Consider the following 26949-nt stretch of genomic DNA (forward strand, 5'->3'; position numbering starts at 1 on the left):
CTCGGCGATGTCACAGAGATCACTTGTATGCAGCCTGCATACAGGGGGGGAGGGCGCATTGAGGAACCTGGCCTTGGGGCAGCAGAGCGAGTAAACCCGGCCCTGACTCTGCCAGATATGGCTGTGCTGTGTAGCAGAGCTGTGCCAATCTCAGGACTGGAAAGAAACAAATCTTTTGGCAGTTAAACATTTCTCTCATATGTATTTCATCTGGATCATCAAGAAGGATCCTAGGAAGGTCCAGAAAGAATGCACCTTTGGTAACTTAAAGTGACATTAAACCCTCAGATTTTTTAACATAAACCAATACTGTAATGTGTGCCTTACTGTAATCCATGGTTGTTTCCCTTCTCTTTGCTGCTCTTCCTTTTAAATCCTCATCTCTTCTCATGCTTGGGGAGAACTTCACTTTGCAGCTGAGTGCCTCTTCCTGTAGTGCTGGCTCAGGTTGCAAACCTTCACACACACACCATGTATCCATTCCAGAGACAAGGCAGTCTGCTGCAAAACAGAAGTTCTCCACCAGCATGAGAAGACATGAGGATTTAAAAGGAAGAGCAGCAAAGAGAAGGGAAACAACCATGGATTACAGTAAGGCACACATTATTGTTTTATGTTAAAAAATCTGAGGGTTTAATGTCACTTTAAGTCAACCAATAGAGATTATTACTTAAACACCAAACTCTCTGCATTGATTGGTGGCTGATACTGGTACAAGATTCTATTATAACTGAGAACACAAATGCAAAGAGAGTGATTAAAGGGTCAGATGGTGTATATATATCCAGGGCCGGATTTACTCTCCCTGCTGCCACCCTACCCGCCAAACCCCCATGGAGAATGGCAGACCTGCAAGCTGCATACAAGTGATCTCGGTGACATTGCCGAGATCACTTGTAGAAAACAAGCGGCGGCTTCCCCGCTCTACATTTAGCTCTGCTTGCCCAAAGCGGGGCTAAATGTAGAAAAACAACTACCTGCCTGGCGTTTGGAACTGCGTGTCCCGGGCGTCGGGATATAGGAAATCCACACCCCTGCCGCCCCTCTACTCCCTGCTTCCCCTCTACTCCCTGCTGCCCCTCTACTCCCTGCTGCCCCTCTACTCCCTGCTTCCCCTCTACTCCCTGCTGCCCCTCTACTCCCTGCTACCCCTCTACTCCCTGCTTCCCCTCTACTCCCTGCTTCCCCTCTACTCCCTGCTGCCCCTCTACTCCCTGCTGCGCCAAGGCCGTGCCTCGGTTGGCCTTGTTGGAAATCCGGCCCTGTATATATCCCTCTTATCACATCTTATTATATCCCAGTAATCCATCTTATATAATGCACACCTCAATGTACTACATCGTGATAAATCCAGTCTTACCTGCGAGATCCGACCTGTGTGTGAGGGCAGCTTAGAACTCAGGGAGTTTGTATTACAGGTGGAGGCGGAGGAATTAATAAAACCAGCAGGCGGGGCAGGGAATAATCAATGTGACTCTATCCAGTTCTACTTGTTTATACTCTATAAATAAGGTGGAGTAACTAGAAATCACAGGGCTGGATCCCGAGCATGAAAAATGGGCATTTAGATAATATGTCTTAATAGCCACAGAGGATATAAACCCACTTTGTGTGCACCAAATGCCTTCGCAACACCACAGAGGCAGGAGTGATATCATCAATGTGAAGTACATAGACTCAGCAGAAAGCACAGCGGTGAGAGGGGGCCCAACAGCCCCCCACTACAGGCTGCCTGCATAAAACTACAGGAGGGGGCGGAGACAAGACCAGTCACCCTGCATAAAGAGAGAGAGCAGCAGTGAGCGGTCTTTATTACAGGAGGAGGAGGAGACAAGACCAGTCACCCTGCACAAGGAGAGACAGCAGCCGTTAGAGGTCTTTATTACAGGAGGGGGCGGAGACAAGACCAGTAACCCTGCACAAGGAGAGAGAGCGGCAGTGAGTGGTCTTTATTTTGCCGGAGGTGCGGAGACAAGACCAGTAACCCTGTACAAGAAGAGAGAGCATCAGTGAATCGTCTTTATTACAGGAGGAGGAGGAGACAAGACCAGTCCCCCTGCACAAGGAGAGTGAGCGGGCTTTATTACAGGAGGGGGCGGAAACAAGACCAGTCACCCTGCCCAAGGAGAGAGAGCGGCAGTGAGTGGTCTTTATTACAGGAGGAGGAGGAGACAAGACCAGTCCCCCTGCACAAGGAGAGTGAGCGGGCTTTATTACAGGAGGGGGCGGAAACAAGACCAGTCACCCTGCCCAAGGAGAGAGAGCGGCAGTGAGTGGTCTTTATTACAGGAGGAGGAGGAGACAAGACCAGTCCCCCTGCACAAGGAGAGTGAGCGGGCTTTATTACAGGAGGGGGCGGAAACAAGACCAGTCACCCTGCCCAAGGAGAGAGAGCGGCAGTGAGTGGTCTTTATTACAGGAGGGGGCAGAGACAAGACCAGTCACCCTGCAACCAGCAACCTTGGTCAGCGGGAGGAAAGTCCCAGGTCAGATGAGCAGGAGAAAAAAAAATACCTTGCCATTGGCGGTGTGTGTAACAACAGACCTCAGATCACCCTACTCCCCATGCTTTCCCCACTGCGCTCTTCCTCCTGGTTTCCCTTATCTCCACCCCCCCCTGCTTTTCCTTGCAGACGGACAGCAGAGATCGGGAGGTTAAAAGAGGGGAGGGGCATATAAAGTATAAAATAAGCTAAACGCACCAGAAAATGACATAAAATAAAAAGACAACATAAAAAAACATCAACCTTACCCCAAAATTCTTACACGTCTTAAACGTGGGGGATATCACAAATCGGCTAGAGACAGCCTAGACCAGTGGTGGCGAACCTTGGCACTCCAGCTGTGCAAAAACTACAAATCCTGCGTCTTATGGAGGGAAAAAGTGCCTGCGTCTTATGGAGCGAATCCCGACGCCCGAGACATGCAGTTTCGGGTGCCGGGCGAGTAGTAGGAGCCACTGCTCGTTTAATACGAGTGATCTAACGAGATCACTCGTATTAAAGCCGAGCAGCGGCGACGATCGAGATAACCATAGAGCAGACGAAGAATAGGCGTTCTTCGCCTGCTCTGTGTCATCACTGAGACCGTGGCGCTGTAATCACAGCGCCACCTGTCTCAGCGGTCACTAACTGCAGCTTCTGTCACAGCTTCTGTCATAGAAGCTGTCACAGAAGCTACAGTCTCGAGTGCTCCATAAGGCGCGCCGCACCTCCCTGCGTCCTATGGTCCGGTGCGTCTTATGGACCACAAAATACGGTATGCCTGTGGCTGTCAGAGCTTTGCAATGCCTCATGGGACCTGTAGTTACAAAACAGCTGGAGTGCCGAGGTTCGCTACCACTGGCCTAGACCGTCTGACCAGTGTGGGGGGAGAGGACACCCTCTGGTGCGCATGAGATGGAGTAGTTCTCTCCCCCGCATGTTACATGTACCCGTGCTTTGGTATTGGTGGGGGTTAATGGTGGACTTTGCTTTGTGGTGCACGGTCAGCGCCATGTTCTTTCGGAGACTCCCATGAACCGTATTTCAAAGTGTTGCAGAGGTTGTCAGTGCCGTATAAGAAAGAGTGAAGCTGTGCGCCCCTTTAATGCAAACTGAGTTCCATGTTTGCCCCCGAGCTCCATATGTAAAAGAAGGTGAATTTAAAGAGACAGTGCAGGTTTTTTTCCATAAATTTGCTTTATTTTATGTTCAAGAGTAAAAAAATATTTATTGTGCTTCTTATTAATCCAGTAATTGCAAAATTGTACAGCAAAGTATTTAATGATGTATTTATTTTATTTGCTTCTTCCGGCCAGCGGAATTCTGAGACCGAATATATGAAGAATTGTTCGAAGAATCCCGAACGTTTGCTTTGTTCACCTGAATGGTACATTAGTACTCTCCAATATATGGACCTCAAAATACAATACAATGCGGCCTATAGAATGTCACAACTAGAACCTTTCTCAACTGGGACTGCACTTGCAATTCACAAACCCCAACTGACTGGAGGCACTTGCTCTTATTGGAGATGTTGCCCTCTTCTCACAGATACATGCGAGGCTCTGCTTCCTAGTAGGGATGAACTTAAGATCATCCGGAACCCGGTCCAAACCTGAGATATCCGAACGAGGAGGTGCCATGGGCACTTCCAACCAATCAGCTACGGGCTGGGCGTTCCCCTCTCCACAGCTGCATGTAAACAAAGGGGCGGGATGGTTTTGGTGACATCGTTTACCTTATGGCCATATTAGATAAAAGTAATTCACCAAATATAGGCATGTAGCCATATAAGGTAAACAACGTCACCAGATTCCCGACAAGGCCACGGCGGCCCGGCCTTGGGGCGGCAGGGAGCGGAGGGGCGGCACAGGTTTGAAGTCTCCCGACGCCCGGAACATGGAGTTCTGGGTGCCGGGCGGTAATTTGTTTTCTACATTTAGCCCGGCTTTGGACAAGCAGGGCTAAATGTAGAACGGGGAAACCATTTGTTTCGTTACAAGTGATCCCGGCGATGTCGCCAAGATCACTTGTAATAAGACTGTAGGCTGTGCGTCCTGTAGTGCTGTGCTGTGCTAGAACTCCTGTATTTGAGGTGACAGGGTCAATAAAGAGAACCTGTCTCCTCCAAATGCTATCACACAGGGGCTTGTTAGCTCCTGTGTGATAGCAATAAAGTTAAGTGACATTTTTTTTGATCAAAAATAATTAGGAATCTGGTTGGCATTCTCCATGAAGGGGGGGGGGGTTTGGCAGGGAGGGGGGCTCATTGAGGAACCTGGCCCTGGGGCAGCAGGGAGAGTAAATCCGGTCCTGAATGTCACTGCATCCCGCCCCTTTACTGACATCAATTGTGGGTGGGGAATTCCCTGCCTGCAGCTGATTGGGCGATTCTCGATTCGAAGGAGCTCAGATTTGGACCAGTTTTGATCTGAATCAGAGATTATCCCTACTCCTTAGTCACATCACATGGAACCACAATACATCAGTAGCCTGCAGAGTGTGTAATAGACAGCTACATACAAATATGTTAAAATGAATTATACAAAATTTGGTAAAAAAAGTACAATTAAAATAATAAAAAAGTGCAAACCCTAAATTTAAAAAAATACAACAGCTTCCCTTTAAAAAAGAATTGTGGTCTCCCCCCAAAAACGTGCTGCACCACTTACAGTTTTCCCTCGGTCCCCCAGCAAAGTCATACAAATACTAGTCAATCCAGTGAAATGCACCTAAAGCAGCTTCCTGTGATTGGGTGACAACGCTGCTGCACTGCTCCTGAATTCAGTGCAGCTTTGTCACCCTCATGTGAGCTGTGCCTGCTTGCACTACCATGTGATGGGAAGTTTCTTTTTGATCCAGATCTTTCTTCTCTGCGCAGACTTGTCATGGCTCCAAAAGAACTTCGGCCGAGTCTCAGCTCTATTCTGGAAATAAGGATTCCGGCAGTCATAGGGGTTCAGTGAGAGGGGCGGCCAGCTGTGTAAGATGAACGCCGAGATGACAATTACTCAGCACGCTGCCCCATGAGTCAGTCCATTTGTAACATTGTTATGCTTGATTGGTGTTCACACTTAACCCCTTCATACCTAGAGGGTACCGAACCACGATATGAAAAAACCTTCCTCCCCCGCCCCGGGTGTATGGGTTCATGCGACGATTGATTCCCTGCTTGGGTCAAGTTTCTTATTTTTTAATCTCATTTTCTTCCTCCAGACAAAGGTCCCGCCTCCTTTCACAGCCGTAACAGAGACTCTTCCTTTGGGGTCATCACAAGACAACCTTCAGTCTTGGCCGGAGGGATTTCAGTTGTCTCATTGTTTCTTCTGACAAGGAGTTGTCACTGATCCTAGAGGAGAGGAAATACACTTTTATCAGATCTCAGCAGAGCGCTCTCCCACTATTTCCCAGCGTCCTCCATGACGTCTATTTTACTACAACCTGCCACCTTCTTGTAGGAATTCAATACCTAATAAACTAACTCACTATGGAGGCTGATGGGTGATACCAGACTATGAAGCAGGGAATAATATTCCTCCTCATTGGTCATTTGTCCTGTAAGATCTGTTCTCTGATGTCCCACAGTCACCAGTAGGGATGCACCGATACTGGTATTTCGGTATCGAGAACGAGTACCAATAATTTTTGGTACTGGCTGATACCGATTGCCGAGTATCGGAAGTCCCATTCAGGAAGCCCGGCGGCGTGTAATGACTCGCCACCTGGCTTCCTGATTAGCCGGGAAGCCGGGCGGCGTGTAAAGACTCCCCACCCGGCTTCCCGATCCCCATGATTCTTGTCATTAGATGACGACAGAGCATGGAGCCGGCTTTCTGGCTGATCAGGAAGCCGGGCACTGTGTAATGACGCGGCTCCTGGTTTCCTGATTGGCTTGGAAGCCAACTCCATGCTCTCTCGTCACCTTATGACGAGGGAGCATGAAGCCGGCTTCCTGGCCAATCAGGAAGCCCGGGCGCCGCGTCATTACACAGCGCCCGGCTTCTTGATTGGCCAGTTTCCCGACCAATCAGGAAGCCGGGCAGCGAGTCATTACAGTAGGGATGCACCGATACTGGTATTTCAGTATCGAGTACGATCACCAATATTTTTTTTTTGGTACTCGCCGATACCGAGAGTATGGAGTCATGTAATGACTCGCTGTCCGGCTTCCTGATTGGTCGGGAAGCTGGCCAATCAGGAAGCCGGGCGCCGTGTAATGGCGTGACACCCGGCTTTTCTGATTGGCCTCATGACGAGGGAGCATGGAGCCGGCTTCCGGCCAATCAGGAAGCCAGGCGCTGCGTCATTACACGGCGCCTGGCTTCCTCATTGGCCAGAAAGCCTGCTCCATGCTTTCTCGTCACCTAGTAACGAGGACGGCTTCCCTGCTAATCAGGAAGCCAGGTGGCGAGTCATTACACACCGCCTGGCTTCCTGAATGGGACTTCCGGTACTCGGTATCGGCGAGTACCGAAAAAAAATATCAGTGCCCGTACTCGATAGCGAAATACCGGTATCGGTGCATCCCTAGCTCTTACCCTATTCGCTTAGCTAAATCCAGGTGGTGACTTTATGGCCAGCCAGTGTATATGCTGTAATCAGAGTTTATTCACTACCTTGTTTTATTGTCATAAAGGTGGAGTCACAATTTCAAAGGATATGGTTGTGATGTCACTTCCTGTTCTGTGAACTAGGAGCAGTATTGGAGATTTGCTCCCGCACTGCCACTGTCTTGGGGTAAAGCTGGAGAGGTGAATTCAACATTTGAACTGAGGGGTGTTGTATGAGCCCCCCGCCTGCACTGTGTATCCAGTATATGGTGACACGGATATCATCTCACACAGCATTATCACACTGGGGAATATAAAAGTGTCAGTCAGTCCGGTTATACTCACTGTAATTCCTCTATCCGGCTTGTTTTCAGAGCTGCCATCAGATCCCTGAAATGAGGACCCGCCAGGTTGTTATTGGACAGGTAAAGTCTTTTCAGTGTCTTGTTATCCCTTATTCCAGATGCCAGGTCGGGGCAGGAACTGTCTGTCAACTTATTGTACTTAAGACTATAAAAGAAGAGAAGAATGTTACCAAAAATATTAAAATTGTAGTCATTCATTTTCCAGGAATTCATTTTGCTAATATCTATATTATTGGAAGCACCCCATCAAACGTTATAATCAATACATACAATTGAGCAATAGTTGCATTCTCAGTATTATCCACCAGGGAAGCCTACACTGTGCATCCTGGGTGGTCACTGCAAGACATTGGAGTGACAAGGGTGGGTGTTTTGGCCACCCCTGGGAACAGCCTGTCAGAGTACAGGCACATCCTGGTGGCTTGCTATCCCACCTGATAGTGCCTGTTTAGAGGGGCTTTAGTGATCAGTAGGTGAATAATTGCCCCTTACATTAGTGATCAGTAGGTGAATAATTGCCCCTTACATTAGTGATTAGTAAGTGAATGAATGCCCCTTACATTAGTGATCAGTAGGTGAATAATTGCCCCTTATATTAGTGATCAGTAGGTGAATGAATGCCCCTTACATTAATGATCAGTAGGTGAATGATTGCCCCTTACATTAGTGATCAGTAGGTGAATAATTGCCCCTTACATTAGTGATTAGTAAGTGAATGAATGCCCCTTACATTAGTGATCAGTAGGTGAATAATTGCCCCTTATATTAGTGATCAGTAGGTGAATGAATGCCCCTTACATTAATGATCAGTAGGTGAATGATTGCCCCTTACATTAGTGATCAGTAGGTGAATAATTGCCCCTTACATTAGTGATCAGTAGGCAAATAATTGCCCCTTACATTACTGATCAGTAGGTGAATGAATGCCCCTTACATTAGTGATCAGTAGGTGAATGAATGCCCCTTACATTACTGATCAGTAGGTGAATGAATGGCCCTTACATTAGTGATCAGTAGGTGAATAATTGCCTCTTACATTAGTGATCAGAAGATGAATGAATGCCCCTTACATTAGTGATCAGAAGGTGAATGAATGCCCCTTACATTAGTGATCAGTAAGGTGAATAATTGCCTCTTACATTAGTGATCAGTAGGTGAATGAATGCCCCTTACATTAGTGATCAGTAGGTGAATGAATGCCGTTTTTTCAGTATCGATTACGAGTCCCGACATTTTTTTACGGTACTCGTCGATACCAAATTCCGATGCCGCAAGTCCCATTAAGGAAGCCAGGCGGCATGTAATGACTCGCCACCTGGCTTCCCGTTATAGCCGGGAAGCCGTCTCCATGCTCCCTCGTCACCAGGTGACAAGGAAGCATGGAGTTAGCTTTCTGGCCAATCAGGAAGCCGGGGGTGGGGAATGACCCGCCACCTGGCTTCCTGATTGGCCAGCTTTCTGACCTAGTAACGGTGCATCCCTGGTTTGATCATATTTGTCCTCCTTCATTCAACCCTGTGATTATCCTCTTCTGTGCCCCACTTGTGTCCATTCCTTACCCTATCCCTCCACTTTCACCCGTATCTTCTTGGCACAACAACTCTCATCCCTGGTGCCTGCCCCTTATTCACCAGGAGCTGCAGAGCTTTCTTTATGGTTCCTCATGAGGGACATTAATCTCGTATGACATTTTGATTATTCTTTTTGGGATGTTTAGACTCTTTTTTTTTTTTTAATGCCATCTACACTATATGGACAAAATACATGAACCTTCCTCCGAATGATTGAGTTCAGGTGTCTCCAGTGAAGGACAATGTTAATCCTACAACATACAAAGACATTGTGGACACTTGTGCTCTTCCAGCCTTGTGGTAACAGTTTGGTGAAGACCCTTTTCTGTTCCCCGTATGACTGCCCCCTGTGTACAAAGCCAGCTCCATAAAGACCCGGTGTGACCAGTTTGGTGAAGGCCCCCCTTTCTGTTCCACCATGATTGTCCCTTGTCTACAAAGCCAGCTCATTAAGACATGGTGTGACCCGTTTGGTGAAGGCCCCCTTTCTGTTCCACCATGATTGTCCCTTGTCTACAAAGCCAGCTCCATAAAGACATGGTGTGACCCGTTTGGTGTAGAGCAGTGGTTCTCAACCTGTGTAACTCCAGGACCCACATTTGTCCTCGGTCATTTAGTCACGACCTAAGTTGCACTGCAATGGAACGCACGGCAGTGTGGGCTGCTGTGCTGTGACGGAGCTCCATCCATATGTGCATTGCTTGTACAGCTCCCATGCGTCCCCTGTAGAGGTGCCGAGAGCCAGAATGTGACGTTACTCCAGTCCAGGCAACTCTACAAGGCATGTGAGGGAGCTGTAAGCAATGCACATATGGATGGAGCTCCAATACTCCCAGCGACTCCACCTCAAGCTCGAGCAGCATATTTTGAATGGCTGCTCTGTGTGAGAATGGACAATGCTGCGCTAACAGGAGGCTAGGGAGAGGCTGAGGAGCCTCTCGCCTAGAAAAGTGGAAGGCATGCGGCGACCCACTGAACACAGGGTCGCGACCCACCCGTTGAGAACCAAGGGTGTAGAGGAACTCGAGTGTCCTGCACAGAGCCCTGAACTCAACCCTACAGAACACCTTTGGGATGAATTGGAACGCTGATTGTTAGTCAAGTCTTCTCATCCAACATCAGTACCTGACCTCACAAATGTTCTTCTGGCTGAATGTTCACAAATTCCCGGAAACACATTCCCAAATTTTGTGGAAAGCCCTCCCAGAAAAGTGGAGACTGTTATAGATGGGGGCAACTCTATATACATGTCCATTGTTTTGAAATGGGATGTCCGGCAACCTTCTATAGATGTGATGGTTAAGCCTTCACAAACCTTCGGCCATATAATGTACCAAACTGAAGGAATATCAAATTTAAAAAGCTTCCAAGCATCAGACACATTGTGTGGCTTTCTAGGAAATTCAGACAGATGACTTGTACAGAATATAATGCATATATTTATGTATTTGGAAGTCAAACTGTCTCAGAATATTATATCTGTTGTACTCACTGTAATTCCTCTATCCGGCTTGTTGTCAGAGCTTCCATCAGATCCCTGAAATGAGGACCTCCCAGATTGTTCCTGGACAGGTTCAGTGTCCTCAGTGTCTGGTTATTTCTTATTCCAGATGCCAGGTCGGGGCAGGAACTGTCTGTCAGATGATTTCTATCCAATCTGTAGAAGAAGAGAAGAATGTTACCAGAAGATAATGAATTTCTCGCCCTGGAATGAATGGGGCGCCCACAATTTTTCGTCTGGAGATCTACTTGACGAGCTCAATGAGATCTACCAACGAAAAAACACCTGCATTCAGGGGCGGGAGGGGGCGTGGTGGTGCATTGAAGTCGATGGCACCGCAGGCAGGCCCCTCGCCCACAGTGCGATCGCCCGCACCCGGAACCCAGGAACATTAGTGCCTGCGTTCCAATCCAATGCGATCCGCAAAAATGCTGCAAGCACTACTGAATCAAGATTTGTCATTTTTGACTTATTTGCGATTTTGGGTAATAGCTTTTGGTGCTCCCCCACATTGTCATCTGTCAGGCTTGTTGAAAAGTTTGGAAGTTGTATATGGGAAGTTCTGCACCATAAAACATGATCTGATTCAACCAACCTACATCTAGATATTGACTGCATGAATCCCTATCTGTAACAGGTCTGGGCAGCCATGTTTATGAGCAGATTGGACCGGGCTGTATGAGCATGACCTGAACATATGTGGGACACTGGGCATGGTCAAAACAGCATTTATAGAATAACACATTTAACCCACTGCTGCCCATCCCATTATCTGCTGCCCATCCCGTTATCTGCTGCTCATCCCATTATCTGCTGCCCATCCTGTTATCTGCTGCCCATCCCATTATCTGTGCCACGACCATCTTGCTTGCTGCTGTTATTCACTCCTCTGTCCCTGCCACATACACCTGTGCTATGTCTGCCCATCCTATTACACCTGCCTTAAAATATTATTTGTGTAATGGAAAGCTAAAACCACCCTCTGGTGTCCGACCAGAGGTATAGCAGGCCTAGGGAGACTTCTCCCAATTACACAATCCAGGGGACGGGGTATGATGTGTTGCAACTCCCTCACGGCCTCATCCAAAACTGGGTAAAGTGAGAAAGAGTTGCGTCCTGATTCCCGTCCTAAACCCCTACAACTCCACATCCGCAGTTGTGATCCGCTATACAGACCTCCGCTAAATAGGCGAGCGTGACAATCTGCTGCTGCCAATTTTATACCCACATCTTACTTGCTGCTGCCCATTGCGCTATTCCTGCCATGCACTTTTTACCTGCCGCTACCCAACCCACTACCCAGCTGCACACATCTTACTTGTTGCCAATCCCACTACCTCTGCTACACATTTCTTATCTGGTTCCTCTATACCGGACACATATCATCTGTCCTGATGTCCATCCTATCAGATAATTTAAAGGAGAAGTATGGGGTTAGGGCTTTTCCCCATAGTTCTCCTAAGGGTAACGGGAGGACACAAACTAGCGTCCTCCCGTCACCCAAAGCTCAGTATACCGCGAGCTACAGCTCGCGGTATACTGAGACGCCGCAGCCGGGACGGATCCCGACATTGCTGTCGAGATCCACCCAGCTGCGGGATTGACAGCTGGCTCTGCCTATCCAGAGGCAGAGCCAGCTGTGCCAGCCCTCTCCCCCGTCCGTTCCGCCAGTCAGCGCTGGAGGATCGGACAGGGGAAGGGGGGAATCCCTGCAGGGAGCCATGAGTGACAGTCACGGCTCTCTGCAGGGAGATGATCGCGAAGTGAGTGAGCGACGGTATGTGTTCTCTCACTTCCCGATCTATTGAGCCGGCCTGTAACAGATTCATTGTCACAGGTCGGCTAGAACTATGAGGGTGAGTGATTTTCACTCACCTCATAGTTCTCCTTTAATATATATGTTTATGACATCAAAGTGCCCCCCGAATATTATTCTCAGTCAGTCCTGTTATACTCACTGTAATTCCTCTATCCGGCTTGTTCTCAGAGCTTCCATCAGATCTCTGAAATGAGGACCCTCCAGGTTGTTCATACACAGGTAAAGTGTCCTCAGGGTCAGGTTTTTTCTTATTCCAGATGCCAGGTCGGGGCAGGAAATGTCTGTTAGGAGATTTCTATCCAATCTGTAGATGAAGTGAAGAATGTTACCAGAAAAGATTCCTGGGAGTTTTTTATTTATATCTGTGATGTGAATGGGGCCTTTGTTGTAGGCATTTTTTTCTTAGCAGACAAGCACCTAAAAAGTCACATAGGTGAGACGTTGCACTACACAACACTATATACACTGTTAACCAGGGCCAGATTTCCCACAAGGCCAACCAAAGCCCGGCCTCAGGCAGCAGGGGTGTGGAATTCCTATCTCTTGACGTCCAAGGACATGCAGTTCCGGCGCCGGGCGGGTAGCTGTTCTCTACATTTAGCCCTGCTTTGGGCAAGCAGGGCTAAATGTAGAGCGGGAAAGCCGTCGCTTGTTTTGTACAAGTGATCTCAGCGATGTCGCCGACGTCACTTGTATGCAGCCTGCAGGTCTGCCATTCTCCATTGGGGGTGGGGGGGGGATTTGGCCGGTAGGGGTGAGCATTGAGGAACCTGGCCTTGGGGGCAGCAGAGAGAGTAAATCCGGCCCTACTGTTAACACTAGAAAACATTCAGATCTCAGCTGTTGGAATCTCGTTCTTCAACTGGTTTGGACATTCATTTTAATGGGCACATTTAACCAATCAGTATGTTCATGACCTTAACACATGGGAGCAATATCAGTGATAATAGGGCAGTATATATAGAGACATGTGGTCCTTAAACAAGCACATCTTAAGTCCCAACAGTAAAATATTGGAAAGTATCCCTTACATGGCCAAAAGTATGTGAACCACTCGCCAAATGATGGAGTTCAGGTGTTTCCAGTGGGAGCTACTGGTAATTATACATCATACAAAGACATTTTAGACAACTGTGCTCTTCCATGCTTGTGGTCACAGTTTGGTGAAGACCTTTTTCTGTTCCACCTTGACTGTCCCCTGTGTACAAGGCCAGCTCCATAAAGACATGGTGTGACCAGCTTGGTGTGGAGGAACTAGAGTGGTCTGCCCAGAGCCAATTCAAGACAGGTCTTCACATCCAACATTAGTACCTGGCTTAATCACCACAAATGCATAGACACTTCAACATTTGGTGGAAAGCCTTCCCAGAAGAGTGGAGACTCTTATAGAAGCAAAGGGGGGGGGGGCAGGGGGCAATGCCACATTAGCAGGGAAAAGGTTTACTCTGCTAGATAGAGCAGAGAAAAACCTTTCCGGGGAGAAAATGTTTCTCTTCCGGGTGTCCAGGAGCCGCTATCTTATTGCAGGAGACTCCCGGAGCATCCGGGATTGTTGAGATGTCTGCTGTGGTCAGGGTACACCCAGCAGCAGGTAGATGCAAACGATAACAGATTGATTAGGGGAAAGCAAATGAGCATAGACTACAAATCAGCATAAGACTGATTACAATCTGAAAATACTACATTTATGAAGCACTCCTGCTTATAAGGTGCTACACCAGAGTTTGCGGAGTTCTCATTTCCTGAATAGATACATATTTGATATGATTTAGGGAATATGTTTTGGATGTCAAAGTTTACTAGAACATTTTCTCAGAATGTCTCATTATGCTTACACTATTTCCTCTATCCGGCTTGTTGTCAGAGCTTCCATCAGATCCTTCAAATGAGGACCCTCCAGGTTATTATCAGACAGGTTCAGCGTCCTCAGTGTCTGGTTATCTCTTATTCCGGATGCCAGGTCGGGGCAGGAACTGTCTGCCAGGTTATTATTCATCAAACTGTAAAAGAAGAGAAGAATGTTAGCATAAAAGTTCTAAAAAAAATATTCCTTTTTGTTCTTAGAATTAATTGTGCTAACCTTTTTGTAAATTAAACCCATCTTTATGGTAACATATTATATTATCAAATATATATATTATATTTATATTGCTAGATCAAGGATGACACAATCACAGAAATCCTGGTGCTAGGGGCAGCCAAGTCCTGCTCTGATATGTGCACTTACACCTCCCGCCACTAGGGGGTGATCAGACATACGTCAGGCACATCTCTCTGTGAAGGTTGGAAACCTCTACCATGGTTTCCAGTCATGCTATAGAAGTCTTCCTTGTTGTGTAAGCACACTCTGTCTGTACAGTGCATGTTGTATGGCACAGGTCCTATTGGCTGTACATGGGGAGAGACGGCTGTTCTGTCACCCACGAGTGCAGAAGTTTCATGTTGGATTGGGGTATTGGATATTATCCCGGGTAGAAAGGGGAAGAAGGGGTATCCTGTGGTGTCATGGGGGTAAGGAAGGGGTATCCTGTGGTGCCATGGAGGTGAGGAAGGGGTATCCTCTGGTGTTATGGGGGCAAGGATGGGATAACTGTGGTGTCATTTTGGGCGAGTAAGGGATATCCTGTGGTGTCATGGGGGCAGGGAAGGGGTATTCTGTGGTATCAGGGGGGTGAAGAAAGGGTATTCTGTGATGTTATTGGGGTGCAATCTCCTCTTTCCTGGTTGTCTTTTCTCACTCTCCTGGCTGTCACTCCTCTCTCTCTCCTGGCTGTCTCTCCTTGTTCTCCTGGCTGTCTCTCCTCTCTCCCCTTGCTGTCTCTGCTTGCTCTCTCTCCTAGCTGTCTCTGCTCTGTCTCTCCTGGCTGTCTCTCCTTTCTCCTGACTGTCTCTCCTCACTCTTTCCCCTGGCTGTCTTTCCTTGCTCTTTTCCTTGGCTGTCCCTCCTCACTCTCTCTCCTGGTTCTCTCCTAGCTCTCCCCGGCTGTCTCTCCTTGCTCTCTCCACTGACTGTCTCTCCTCACTCTTTCTCTCCTGGTTGTCTCTCCTCTCTTTCCCCTGGCTGTCTCTCCTCACTCTCTCTCCTGGTTCTCTCCTAGCTCTCCCCGGCTGTCTCTCCTTGCTCTCTCCACTGGCTGTCTCTCCTCAGTCTCCTTTCTTGCCTTTCTCCCCTCTCTCTCCTGGCTATCTCTCTTTGCTCTCTCACCTGGCTGTCTCCTGTATATTCACCCAAAAAATTGTCCTTGGGCACTAGAGTGTTTAAGTTTAACTTGAAGAAAAGGTGGAAATCCATACAAAGCGCAGCAACACTTCCCACTTTGATTCCTCACATGATAGCCACTGTCCTCCGCCTATAAATAGCTGAGCTGTCTTATTCAAAATGATGACGTCATTGAGGTTTACAGCATATTTTACTCAGAATGCAGATCATGTAAACCAAGTTTTAGCTGTGAATAGGACCGGGAAGTAGAAGGCGCTTTATTTACGTGTTTTAGTTGTCAAAGGGTCCCGGTATAATATGTTCTCATTTCTGTTATACTCACCGTAACTCCTCTACCCGGCTTGTTTTCAAAACTGCCATCAGATCCCTGAAATGAGGACCCTCCAGATTGTTACTAGACAAGTCCAGTGTCCTCAGTGTCTGGTTATTTCTTATTCCAGATGCCAGGTGGGGGCAGGATTTGTCCGTCAGGTTATTATTCATCAAACTGGAGAAGAGAAAAGAGAAGGGAAAAGAGAAGAGAGAAGAGAAGAAGAAAAGAGAGAAGAGAGAAGAGAAAAGAGAGGAGAGAGAGAAGAGAGTAGAGAGAGAAGAGAAGACAGAAGAGAGAGAAGAGAACAGAAGAGAGAAGAGAAAAGAGAGGAGAGAGAGAAGAGAAGAGAAAAGAGAGAATAGAAGAGAAAATAAAAGAGAGAAGAGAAAAGAGAGAATAGGAGAGAAGAGAAAAGAGAAGAGTAGAAGAGAGAAAAGAAGAAGAGAGAAAAGAAAAGAGAGAATAGAAGAGAAAATAGACGTTACCAGGAAATGAATACTACATTTCTGTTTCCAGTAATACATTTTACTAATCATTTTGTAAATGAATCCTATCTTTATTATTAGTTCCCTTTCTAAAAACACTAACCAAGAAAAATTGATTTATTTTTGTGAAAATGTTTTTCCACACTGAAAAGTCCTTACAATAATCCCTGTGATACATGTCCTAGCTAATGTGGCCATAAGGCACAGGAGAAATTTGATGTGTAACAACATGTGTAATGTTGAATATTATTGTGAAAATGACTTCTAGGTGGTTTCGAAGAGGTCTACTTCCATGTTCCCTGGAGTGGTATGGCAACAGACTGCCTTTGTCTCTGGGTAAAACCATTTGCCAGTCAGGTAAAGGCCACCTATTCATTCTGGGAAAATGTGTGTTAGGAATGTACCTGTAAAGAGTGGAGAGCTGTGACCAGAAATTTCAGACCATGGACAGCAGCACTCGATGGATCGAGAGAAACTGAGTGGTCTGGATGACAAAGCAGAGAATTAGGGGGTTATAGCTGCGGCTGATCCTTCAGCACTCTCTTTGGCTGCCGGAGCCCTGAAGGGCTGCTGTACGGGCTATTCACTATAGTCTGTGCAGCTGCCGAAGGCGGCTGAGTGGCTCAGCCGAGCCGAAGGCATATGCTTCGAAGTGACAGCCAAAGCGGGGGAAACGGCCTAACAAAGGCCAGCCTTTCGCTCCGCAAATGACAGCTGTATGGAGCCAGCCATGATCTGACAGCTGTATGGAGCCAGCCGTGATCTCACAGCTGTATGTCGCCAGCCATGATCTCACAGCTGGCTCCGTCCAGTTGTAATGACAGATCAGCATCCCCAAATGACAGAATGTTCGGCTGAACGAAGGCAGACAATGTACGGCTGATTTCAGCCGATGTACGGCTGAAATCAGCCGTTCTGAGCCGGAGTGAATAGCCAAGGCCAGGGTCAGTGCAAGTGGCAGAAAATCAGCAAGGGGGTCACAAGCCAAGGTCAGTACAGGCAGATGAGAATTAGAGTTGGGGGTCACAAGCCAAGGTCAGTACAGGCAGATGAGAATTAGAGTTGGGGGTCACAAGCCAAGGCCAGTTACAAGTAACAGTAGCGATAACATGGGTCAGCAGGCAGGTTTATGAGTGGACCACGATAATCTGGTAAGGAAGCGGAGAACATAAATTGATGACCATGGTTGACCACGTGGTCAGATGCAGGAGAGACTTGTGTGATTCAGTTCTGCAGACCTATATCGAATCCAAGTTTAAGACCCAGGAGAATCAATTGCTGGCACAGAGTTAAACTGGAGCTGTATCTAAAATTTCTGATTTATAATATCTGTATGTGTTGGATGTCAAAGCGTCCCAAATTATTGCCTCAATCAGCCCTGTTATATTTACCGTAATTCCTCTATCTGGCTTGTGTTCACAGCTGCCATCAAACCCCTAAAACGAGGACCCTCCAGATTGTTATTAGTCAGGTTCAGTGTCCTCAGTGTCCAGTTGTTTTTTATTCCAGATGCCAGGTGGGGGCAGGAAGTGTCTGTCAACCTATTATACTTTAAACTGCCAAAAGAAAAATGTTAACAGAAAAATGTGAAATCATAAAAATTTTTATATTCATGGGATTCATTTTATGAATTGCACCCATCCAATAGTTCTATTAAAAGATAACATCAGGAAGTGAGACTTTGAACTACAGGCAAAGTGGCACTGGGTTTTGTGACTTTTGGCCATGTAACAGTGTAAGATCTACAAGTATGCATTGTGGACATCCGCCATTGACATTTTCCATCAACTGTCTGCTTTCATATTGCTGAGGACACCCAGTCCTTAGCACATTAAGAAAAACTGCCTAACTTATTGTCTTTTATTCTCTTCCTGTTTCACGACTCCATAAAACAAAGAAAATGTTTAATTCATAATAAAAACTCAGACCAACCCATCGGTAAAATTGACCATCCCCATTTAACACAGCCATTAAAATACCCAGAGGAATCTTTACCTCAAATTCCTGATGCGGAGTAGAGCCGGTACAAGTTTCCTCAATCCTTCATTCTGAATATTACATGAACTTAGCTTTACTTCTTCTGTCTTCCTGCAGGACTGAAGGACAGAAGACAACACAGAGCAATCCAGGGGGTTGAGGGTGACATCAGAAAAGTCAACTTGGTTTGATCCAACACATTGTGACACCAGAGCCGTATTCCTGCTCTCATGGAGGCAGTAAAATATATTAAGAAGCTCTCGCCCATGTTCTCTGGATTTTTCGGGTTTTTGTTCTTCTGCAATCTTCTGCTGAATCCAGGTGATGACATATCTGGCCGTCTGAGTAGACAACTCTCCCACATGAGACTTTAACATGGATCTAGTAGAAGAGTCTGAGAGACCGCAGAGGTAACGGAGAAATATTTCAGCACGGCCATCATTGTGAGATTCAGCTTCATCAAGTGTTTTCTGTAATCTGTCCGGATTATAGTGAATGAAATGGACTAAAGCAGCAAAAAACTCCTGAAGAGTGAGATGTAAGAAGGTGTAATCCACATCAGGAGGCTGACCAGATTCCATCATGCAACATGAAAAGAGATGTTTATCATTTCTCACACTGAATGAGTCCAGATGACGTTTATCAAATACAATAGTGCGATTCATGACTCCATGTTCTGCCATCCACCCAATAGACGTCAGCAGTTCCCGGGCAGTGTGAACATCATCTTTATTCTGGTTGTGATTGGCCAGAATGTTGGAGACAAAAGTCACAAAGAGTTGTGTCACTGTTTTGGGCAATGATGTCATCAGCTGATCAGTGATTGTTGGTTGGGCTCTGAAGCACATTGATAACACAGTACAGATGATCCAGCAGTATGATGGGATATAACAGAAAGTGTACAGCGTGTCATTCTCCTTCACATAATGAAAAGCCTTTCCTGATAATTCCTCATTTCCAAAGAAATTTTTAAAAAAGGTCCGTCTGTCTTCATGGAGAAATCCCATGATCTCAGCTATTCTCTGGAAGACACCAGTATCAACTGAGGCCAGTCTGGTTGGACGGCTGGTTATCAGTAAAGAGCAACCCTTAAGAAGACTCTGCCTCACCAAACTGGCCACAATCTCACCAAAATCTGTTCTCTGTTTTGAATCAGTGCAAAGTTTATTTGATTTTAGATTCAACTGGTGAACACTTTCATCTAAGCCATCAAATAGAAACAGAAGTCTCTCTGGATGATGTAAAATATCTCCAATATGACTCCTCAGATACGGATATTGTTGAAGAATCATCTCCTCCAAGCTGACCTCTCCCAGTCTATTAAGGTCCCGGAATCTGAAGGAGAAGACAAAGGCAAATCTCTGGTAGTGTTTTCCGGTCACCCAGTCATAGACAAACTTCTGTATCAGTGTGGTCTTCCCTATTCCTGGTACTCCGCTCACCATTACTGCATGTGGTGCACATTGTGACTGGTGGCTCCAGCGGAACAGCCTGTTGGGGGAAATGTGTTCCAGTCCAGATTGTGTTTTCTTCAAACATTCCTCATGTCTCACCCCGGTCTGTATTAGCTCATTCTGGGGACGTTGCCTGAACTGGTCGGTGGAGACTACAATCAGGTTCACATAACGCTCATTGATGAGGGATCTTTGTGGTTCCACGGTACATCCTGGGGGTCTATGCTCCACTAGAGTCTCCGTTTTCTCCATCAGATGTTGTTTGTGCTTCATCCGAATTTCTGGAAATATAAGATTTTTTTTAGTACAATCAGCTGTACCATGTTCTTCTTGGTTGTGAAAATGTCACTGCATTCTTACATGATCAGCCTAAGTTACCATTCATTCTTTTCTACATTCTGACTTCACTCTAATCCCCACAACAACCACCATTTCTTTTTTTTTTTAAATGATGCGTTTTCTCCAATTAGAAACTTTGTGTCACGATCTTGGATCAGGCTCGGAGTCCAGTAGCTGAAGCAGCAGGCAAATTTGTGATATAACAGGCCGGGTTCGGTACACAAGCAGGTGTTAGTAGTGGAGGAGCAGGCAGAAGCGTAGTCAGCGAACAAGCCGAGGTCAGTAGCCAAAGGTATCAGGTACGAAGCAGAAGATGATGAGAGTAGTCAGTGAATCAGCAGCCAAAGGTCGGTACACGGGTAGCAGTATGAGTGGATTGTATCAGAGGGGGCAGGAAGCAAGATACTGGCAGGAGCACAATAATCTGGCAAACAGGAAGTGCAGAGGCATGGCTTAAATAGGAAGTTCAAGGGAGGAGCAAGAAGTTCAGAGTTCAGCAGAAACTAGGTTTAATTGAAGATTACGCAGGAGATCAGGCAAAGAGCTATCCAAGGTTCTAAGGTGGCTCAACAGGTAGAACCACCACCAGCTACAGCAGAGGCCCTGGGTTCAGATCTGGTTCCTGACACTGTGAAAGGCAGTTACTGTATTACTCTGGGAAAAATACTCCTGACAATTCCATTACATATTCTGGACTGCTGCACACTGTGCTCCATGCACAAAATCTTAATTGTTAAATAAATATATTTTTATTATACTTTATTATTATAAGTAAATTGCTTTAAGGATGAGAAATGTTCAAAAGAAAAAATGATTACAAGACCGCAAATGATTGCAAGATAAATAATGTAGCCCCCATCACCTTTTGTGAAGTTTAACCCCTTCCTTGTTTCCCCGTTCCCATTTGATTTTTACTTAGACATCCACTCTCTGGATAAGAGTTAATTTTTTCGCAAATGCTCCAGACTCCGAGGACGTAGTCTTCAAAGGCGGGGTGAGTGTAAGTCCTCATCACCTTTTATGAGGTGGTTACTAGACATCTAATGATTGCCAGGGCTGTAGTTAGCCTGGCTGGATTATAGTGGCAGTTATCTGGTTAATTCCAGGTGTCTGGCATTGACTGTACCCACCTGGGTGGAGTGTGCCTCTGCTGTATTGTGGGACAGTCAATGAGGGACATTGTAAGTGTATGTACAGTACAGAAGCCAATCACTGGGTTTCTCTCAACCAGTGGTGCATGCTGGGATAGGGTACATATACTGGAGGGAATTGCCATGCGCTCAGGCTAGTTCGGGACCAGCCATGGATTAGCGCAGGACTATGTGCTGTCCATCCACCCCCTAGGCTAGGCCTGGGGTTGGGCACAGGCTGGAGTGTTTAAAGTGTTTCCCTGGGGCCGCAATTATGGAGGAGGTCTGTGTTGTTACCACAGGAGGAGGAAAATGGATGGCTCTAGAAGGTACCTGAAACTTAAAGGACTTCAGGGGCATGGCTGGTGTCTCTCTTGCTGAAGAGTTATGCTCATCCCTGCTCATCTGTTACTCCAATTACTATTCGCTGTACCACAAGTGAGACGCTAAAGAGGTCTGGAGTCTATCTCTGTTACACCCTGGATGTATAGGATCCCTATACCCTCTCTCCCCAGTATGAAGATGTTAATACAAGTCATTCAGCATTACATTACTGGAGTGGATATCAGCTTTGTGGGCACTAGAAGAGGGTGGCGATTAAATGCTAATGGGGCAGCTGAAGATCAAATCCCCTAGACAACTAGTGATGACCTGGGTTATTCCAGCGGCTCCTTAGGGGGTAAGCGCTACATGTGGGGGCTCATCCGGGATCATCCTAGTCACTTTTGAGCCATTTCTGTTAATTTTTGTGCTGCCGTGACTTATAGCAACCGACCTGGTGACCAAGGAATTTGTGTCCAAAAGCGCTGTTTTTGTGTTTTGGATGCTCCTAGCAACTAAAGATACTGTATCCTGTGTTTTTAAACAAGAAAAATGTGCTTTATTCTGAGAAAATGTCATTTACTGGACTGAGTTGGGTTTCTGCTGGGAGAGAGGGGGTTAACAGGCCCCAGTGAAGATGAGCTCATCTGTGCACGTGCTAACCCAGATAGCAAGGATAACTTGACACAAACTTGTGTCAGGGTTAAATTGTAATTTTGTTAACTTGCAGCACATATTCCTGGCAAGTTGTAGACTTGCAGCACAAGTTCTAGTTGACACTTTTTGAATTTGTAGCAAATTTGCTTGGCAAGTCTACAGCAAGAGTCCTGCAGGTCTTAGCAAGAGCTCTGCAAGCTCGCTGGTCTGGAGACGTGCAATGCAGACTTGCTGTAATTGTGATTGTGCAACAAAATTGTGGAGCTTGGCAAGTCTGCAATAGTTTAGCAAGTCATTTTCAAACTTGCAGCACAATTTCTTGCTATCTGGGAAGTCAGCCGGCTAGCATGAGGGGGAGGAGATTTCTGCCTGCTTCTGGCGCCGACTGGTCGGGCCGTGTGACTAGATAAAAGGCGCGCTATCAACCACGCGACGGCTACTGTGAGACACGTGGCATTGCTGTTGCTGGAGTGCAAGAGAGAGAGAACAGCCGAAGATGGCTGGGATCTATCCTAGTGTTGCCAGCTTTATGGAGGGACGCTGGAAGGTGACCCCACCGGGCATTACCAGTTGCCCAACTACTATTACAGACACCGGGATCCATAGCGTTAGCTGATTCTTTGGCTCTCTTCGGCCACCTGAGCCCTTTGGTTCAGTTGAACCTGAAGGGCTGCTGTACGGGCTAGCCCGTACAGCACCCGAAGGCGGTCGAGCGGCCGAGCAGCTTAGCCAAAGTGTCAGCCGAAGCGGAGCGAATGGCCCGCCGAAGGGCCAGCCTTCGCCCCGCAAATGACAGCTGGGTAGTGCCAGCTGTGATCTCACGGCTGCCTCCGTCCAGTTGTAATGACAGATTAATGACAGACGCTGATCTGTCATTAAACAACAGCTCCGCCCAGTTGTTATTCTTGGGCCAGGACCTGCTAGAAGACTCTAGCAGGTGGCGGCCAATAGGAAACAGCTGGGCGGAGCTAGCTGTCACTGCGAGCGCCACCCAATATTTTTTTTCCTTTTTTTTAAATCTGTATTTCTTTTTTTAATTTATTATGTTATGAAACATTTATTATTACCCAATTTTTTTGGTAAAATATAAAAGACGGGGTCACGTCGGGTAAATAGACACCAAACAAGTCAAAAAATATCATAGCCAAAACTGGCCATAGGCGACGCTTTAAAATCTTTTACCGCTCATCAGTTTAGTGTTACCAGTGATTGATAGCCATCAAATTATTGCTCGCGCTCCCACGTTCGTGCTGATATGTAACATGTGTGGCATAATGGGCGCAATCGTTGTTTTCGCACGTAGGCACACCCAATGCATGTTTGCGCGTGTATGTGGGAGGTGGGGGACTTTTTAAAAAATGTTTAAAAAAATTTGTGTGACTTAAACATTTTTTTTTACTAATTGTTTTTTTTTACACTTAACTTTATTGTTATCACATAAGAAGGAATATCAAATCACATATGCAATATCAAATTACAGTGACAGGTCCTCTTTATGTAGACATCAGGGGTCTTTAAGACCCTTAATATCCCCTATGGACTCCCAAAGAAGCAGAGATCTGCTTCATCGATCGATGCCTAGTCGATCATTAGGTGACGAGAAAGCATGGAGCCGGCTTTTTGGCCAATCAGGAACCTTTTACTCTTAACATGAGTGACGTGTGCATCATGGGTGAACCTTATCACCATCACACCTAGCATATCTGAGTGAGGCCTACACCTTTATTTTAGCTGAAGACAATATTATATTTGGACACTTTTGGAACCTTGTAGGGCCCCTTCATCATGCTAATGGGATCACTCACATCGTCTGCACGTATATATTAAAAAGTGAACTGTGAATAAAAAAGTCAGTGCATTACAAGAAGGGAGATTGGCAACCTTTGGTGGTGCACCCATATCATCATCCATAAACTGCCTGATCAGAATCCAGAAGCTCTCAGTGGAGTTGATGGCACATATGAAGTGGACATTTCCTGACACCATCTCCGCCCTTTACACAATGTGAGTCTCATGCTTCATCACATGTACAACGTGTTTTATGTACCTCTCAGCTCCGGAGCCAGTGTGTGTCCATGGTCATCCAGCAGGATCAGCTCCACCAGATGCGAGCCTATAGAGAGAAACAAAAGATGCCGTGTCTGAGTCGTGTACGAATGAAGCTGATGTCAAGCCACAGATTAGAAAGATGTCTAAACGGCCACATTCATATAAAATGTTATGAAACATTTATTTTCACCCCAATTTTTTGGTATAATATAAAAGTCGGGGTCACGTCGGGTAAATAGACACTAAATATGTCAACCTTTAACATTTCGCGCGCTCGCAAAATCGCAGAAAACGACCGCAACCAAAATTGGCCATAGGCGACACTTTAAACGTTTTTACCGCTCATCAGTTTAGTGTTATCAGTGATTGATGGCCCTAAAATTATCGCTCACCCTATGCTATTCAGCTCCATCTGGTGGCCACAATTACACTGCATTCGACCTGAATATAAACTACTGTATGCTAAGAACATTCCTTTTTGCCTTTATTCGCACAGAACGAACGTTCGCAGAGATCTGCAGGGTGAATGGCTCTGCAGATTGTTTATAAATAGAACCCTAAGCATACTAAACGCCAGCAATCGTCATTACCTGCTCGTGTGATTGGCGCACAGCTTTCCCAGAGGTTTTTCACTTATAACAAGACCAGGGCTGATCATAGGACTGAAGGAAGTATGAAGTGACCAGAACGCATGTTCCTGTATCCATAAATCAGCAGCAGGCAGGACTCTGCAATGAAGATTTCTCATATCCTGGTGCTCTTTATACCTGACCAGGGGAGGATTACTGTATTTTTTTTTCTCAAGCATGTTAATTTTATGAGAATGAATGTTAATTTCCACAGTGAAGTGCTCGAGTTCCTGTTAAAGTGCACACTGGGTGATAGTGAGAAGACAGGACATGCTGTTCCATAGAAATGAAGAGGGAGAGGAGTGATGGGGGCATATAGTTTATGTGACACAGAGGAAGATTTTAGTAGGGAACCTATTTTTGCTTTATTAAAAAAGAGCAAATCCATCGCAGAGAAAAGACAAAGGAGACAACAAGAAAAATAATGTTACCAGAGACGACTGCATCGCATTTTTACTGCATTTATCAAGTAACAGACACAACGTAAAGCTGAACTCCAGGCAAGCAGCTAACTATACAGATAAAATACATATATAAGAACTGTTTTTGCCAAATGATTTATATTTTTGGCCACCCTGTTCTGTATTTACACAGCTCTGCTACACAGCACAGCCCTGTCTGGCCTGATTTCTCTCTGGTGAAGTTAAGTCACTCTTAACGGTCTTGCCCCTCCCCCACCCCAGTGACTGAACAGTAAAAGGAGGAGCAGCAGACTGATGAGCTCATCTCTCTGCTCTCTTCTCTTATCAGCATGTTCCTTGTTATCATATGAACTCTGCAGCACAACTGATTGGCTCCTTCTACTGCTTATCCCTCTCTCTGATGTACAGGGACTGCAGGAGGCTGATACCAGGTCACATTTAGGTACTTACATAAAAGAAATGTAATGATGTTGTGCTGCCACAATAGTTGTGTACAATATAGCCATGGTTAATACTCACATTGATGCTAACCCCTTCATGACTGAGGCCCTTTTTTCAATTTTTGCACCCATGTTATATTCCACATTTTAGGCCTGAAAATGACGTAAAACCCCCCAACATTATATATTTTCTGAATGCCAAGACCCTATAGAATAAAATGGTGGTAGTTGAAAATTTTTATGTTGCGCAATATTAGCGCAACTCCTTATTAAACCCCAAAATTTAGTGACAAATTTAATTAAATGCCCCAAAACACAACAAATTACCAATTTTTTAAATGAAATATAAATTGTTTAGTTTATTTTCCTTACGCCATTTTCTCATTGATACTGTATGGCTAAGTTTGTGTGCTGCCATCTAGTGGTTATTTTGGTTATTGCACATGTTTTTCTGTGTTCCCTTTCCTCACATCTATGATGTATTTCCCTTGTGTGTAATGCTCCGCCCTTCTTCTTCAATAGTTATTTTCTGTGTCATGGCTGCTCGTAACAGGACCACATGTTAATCTGCATTGCATGCTTGCAAACATTATCATCTTTGACCGCCTTAAATACAACCTATTCATTCATCTGCTGTATCCTGCTGTCTGCTGTAACCTGCTGCACAGAAAGCACCTTTGTGGATGGAAAAGGTATTTGGTGAGTTCAGCTATCTGATAAGGATTGTCCGCAGTGATTATATAAAGTAATAATAAAGCCGGTTTCCTTTTTCTCTGTATACTTCTAAACAGTACGTGGTAATACATGATTGCTGATAACAAAGTCCATCACAACTCAATTTTGATCACTTTTACAGCCGCACCCCATGGCTTCCTGTGCACCACCTCATCTAAGTTCCATGGGCCAGCTCATCACTAATAGTTAGCTGACCGCAGTCATCAGGACTACATGTCCCAACGTTCACTGTGCCGGTGCTCATGAGTGCCCCTTAAATGGATAAATCTTCCTACGCCTGGGTGCTGCCCTGCGCCGCCACAGAGCAGAGACGTGTTCTCTATCTGTCTACCTTTTGCTGCCTGTTTGTATGACACAAGCAGTGACTTCATGTCATACTGTAGTCTGACCTTGAGAACACGTACATGGGTGACCCTGTGAGACCCTGCTAGTGCAAGGAGCCCCCCCCCCCCAAAAAAAAAACGAGAAAGGGGGGGCAGGGGAAAAAAA

At 46.0% G+C, this 26949-nt stretch overlaps 2 protein-coding genes across 2 annotated transcripts in view; both read right to left on the bottom strand.

Annotated features, from left to right (window-relative positions):
• LOC108799166 (ribonuclease inhibitor-like) overlaps positions 1 to 26949 on the bottom strand; it is a 201132-nt gene that overhangs the window by 18779 nt on the left and 155404 nt on the right. The window contains exons 6-7 of the mRNA XM_018570982.1: positions 10462 to 10626; positions 7379 to 7543 (exon numbers count right to left, since the gene is read on the bottom strand). Coding sequence (XP_018426484.1) covers positions 7379 to 7543; positions 10462 to 10626 — 330 coding nt within the window. The remainder of the gene's footprint in view (positions 1 to 7378; positions 7544 to 10461; positions 10627 to 26949) is intronic.
• The window catches only part of LOC108799167 (NACHT, LRR and PYD domains-containing protein 3-like), a 23519-nt gene continuing 14830 nt past the window's right edge, over positions 18261 to 26949 (bottom strand). The window contains exons 5-6 of the mRNA XM_018570983.1: positions 24233 to 24298; positions 18261 to 20019 (exon numbers count right to left, since the gene is read on the bottom strand). Coding sequence (XP_018426485.1) covers positions 18299 to 20019; positions 24233 to 24298 — 1787 coding nt within the window. The 3' untranslated portion in view covers positions 18261 to 18298. The remainder of the gene's footprint in view (positions 20020 to 24232; positions 24299 to 26949) is intronic.

Source organism: Nanorana parkeri, unplaced genomic scaffold (assembly GCF_000935625.1).
Source record: "Nanorana parkeri isolate BGI_ZX_2015 unplaced genomic scaffold, ASM93562v1 scaffold1647, whole genome shotgun sequence".
Taxonomy (NCBI): domain Eukaryota; kingdom Metazoa; phylum Chordata; class Amphibia; order Anura; family Dicroglossidae; genus Nanorana; species Nanorana parkeri.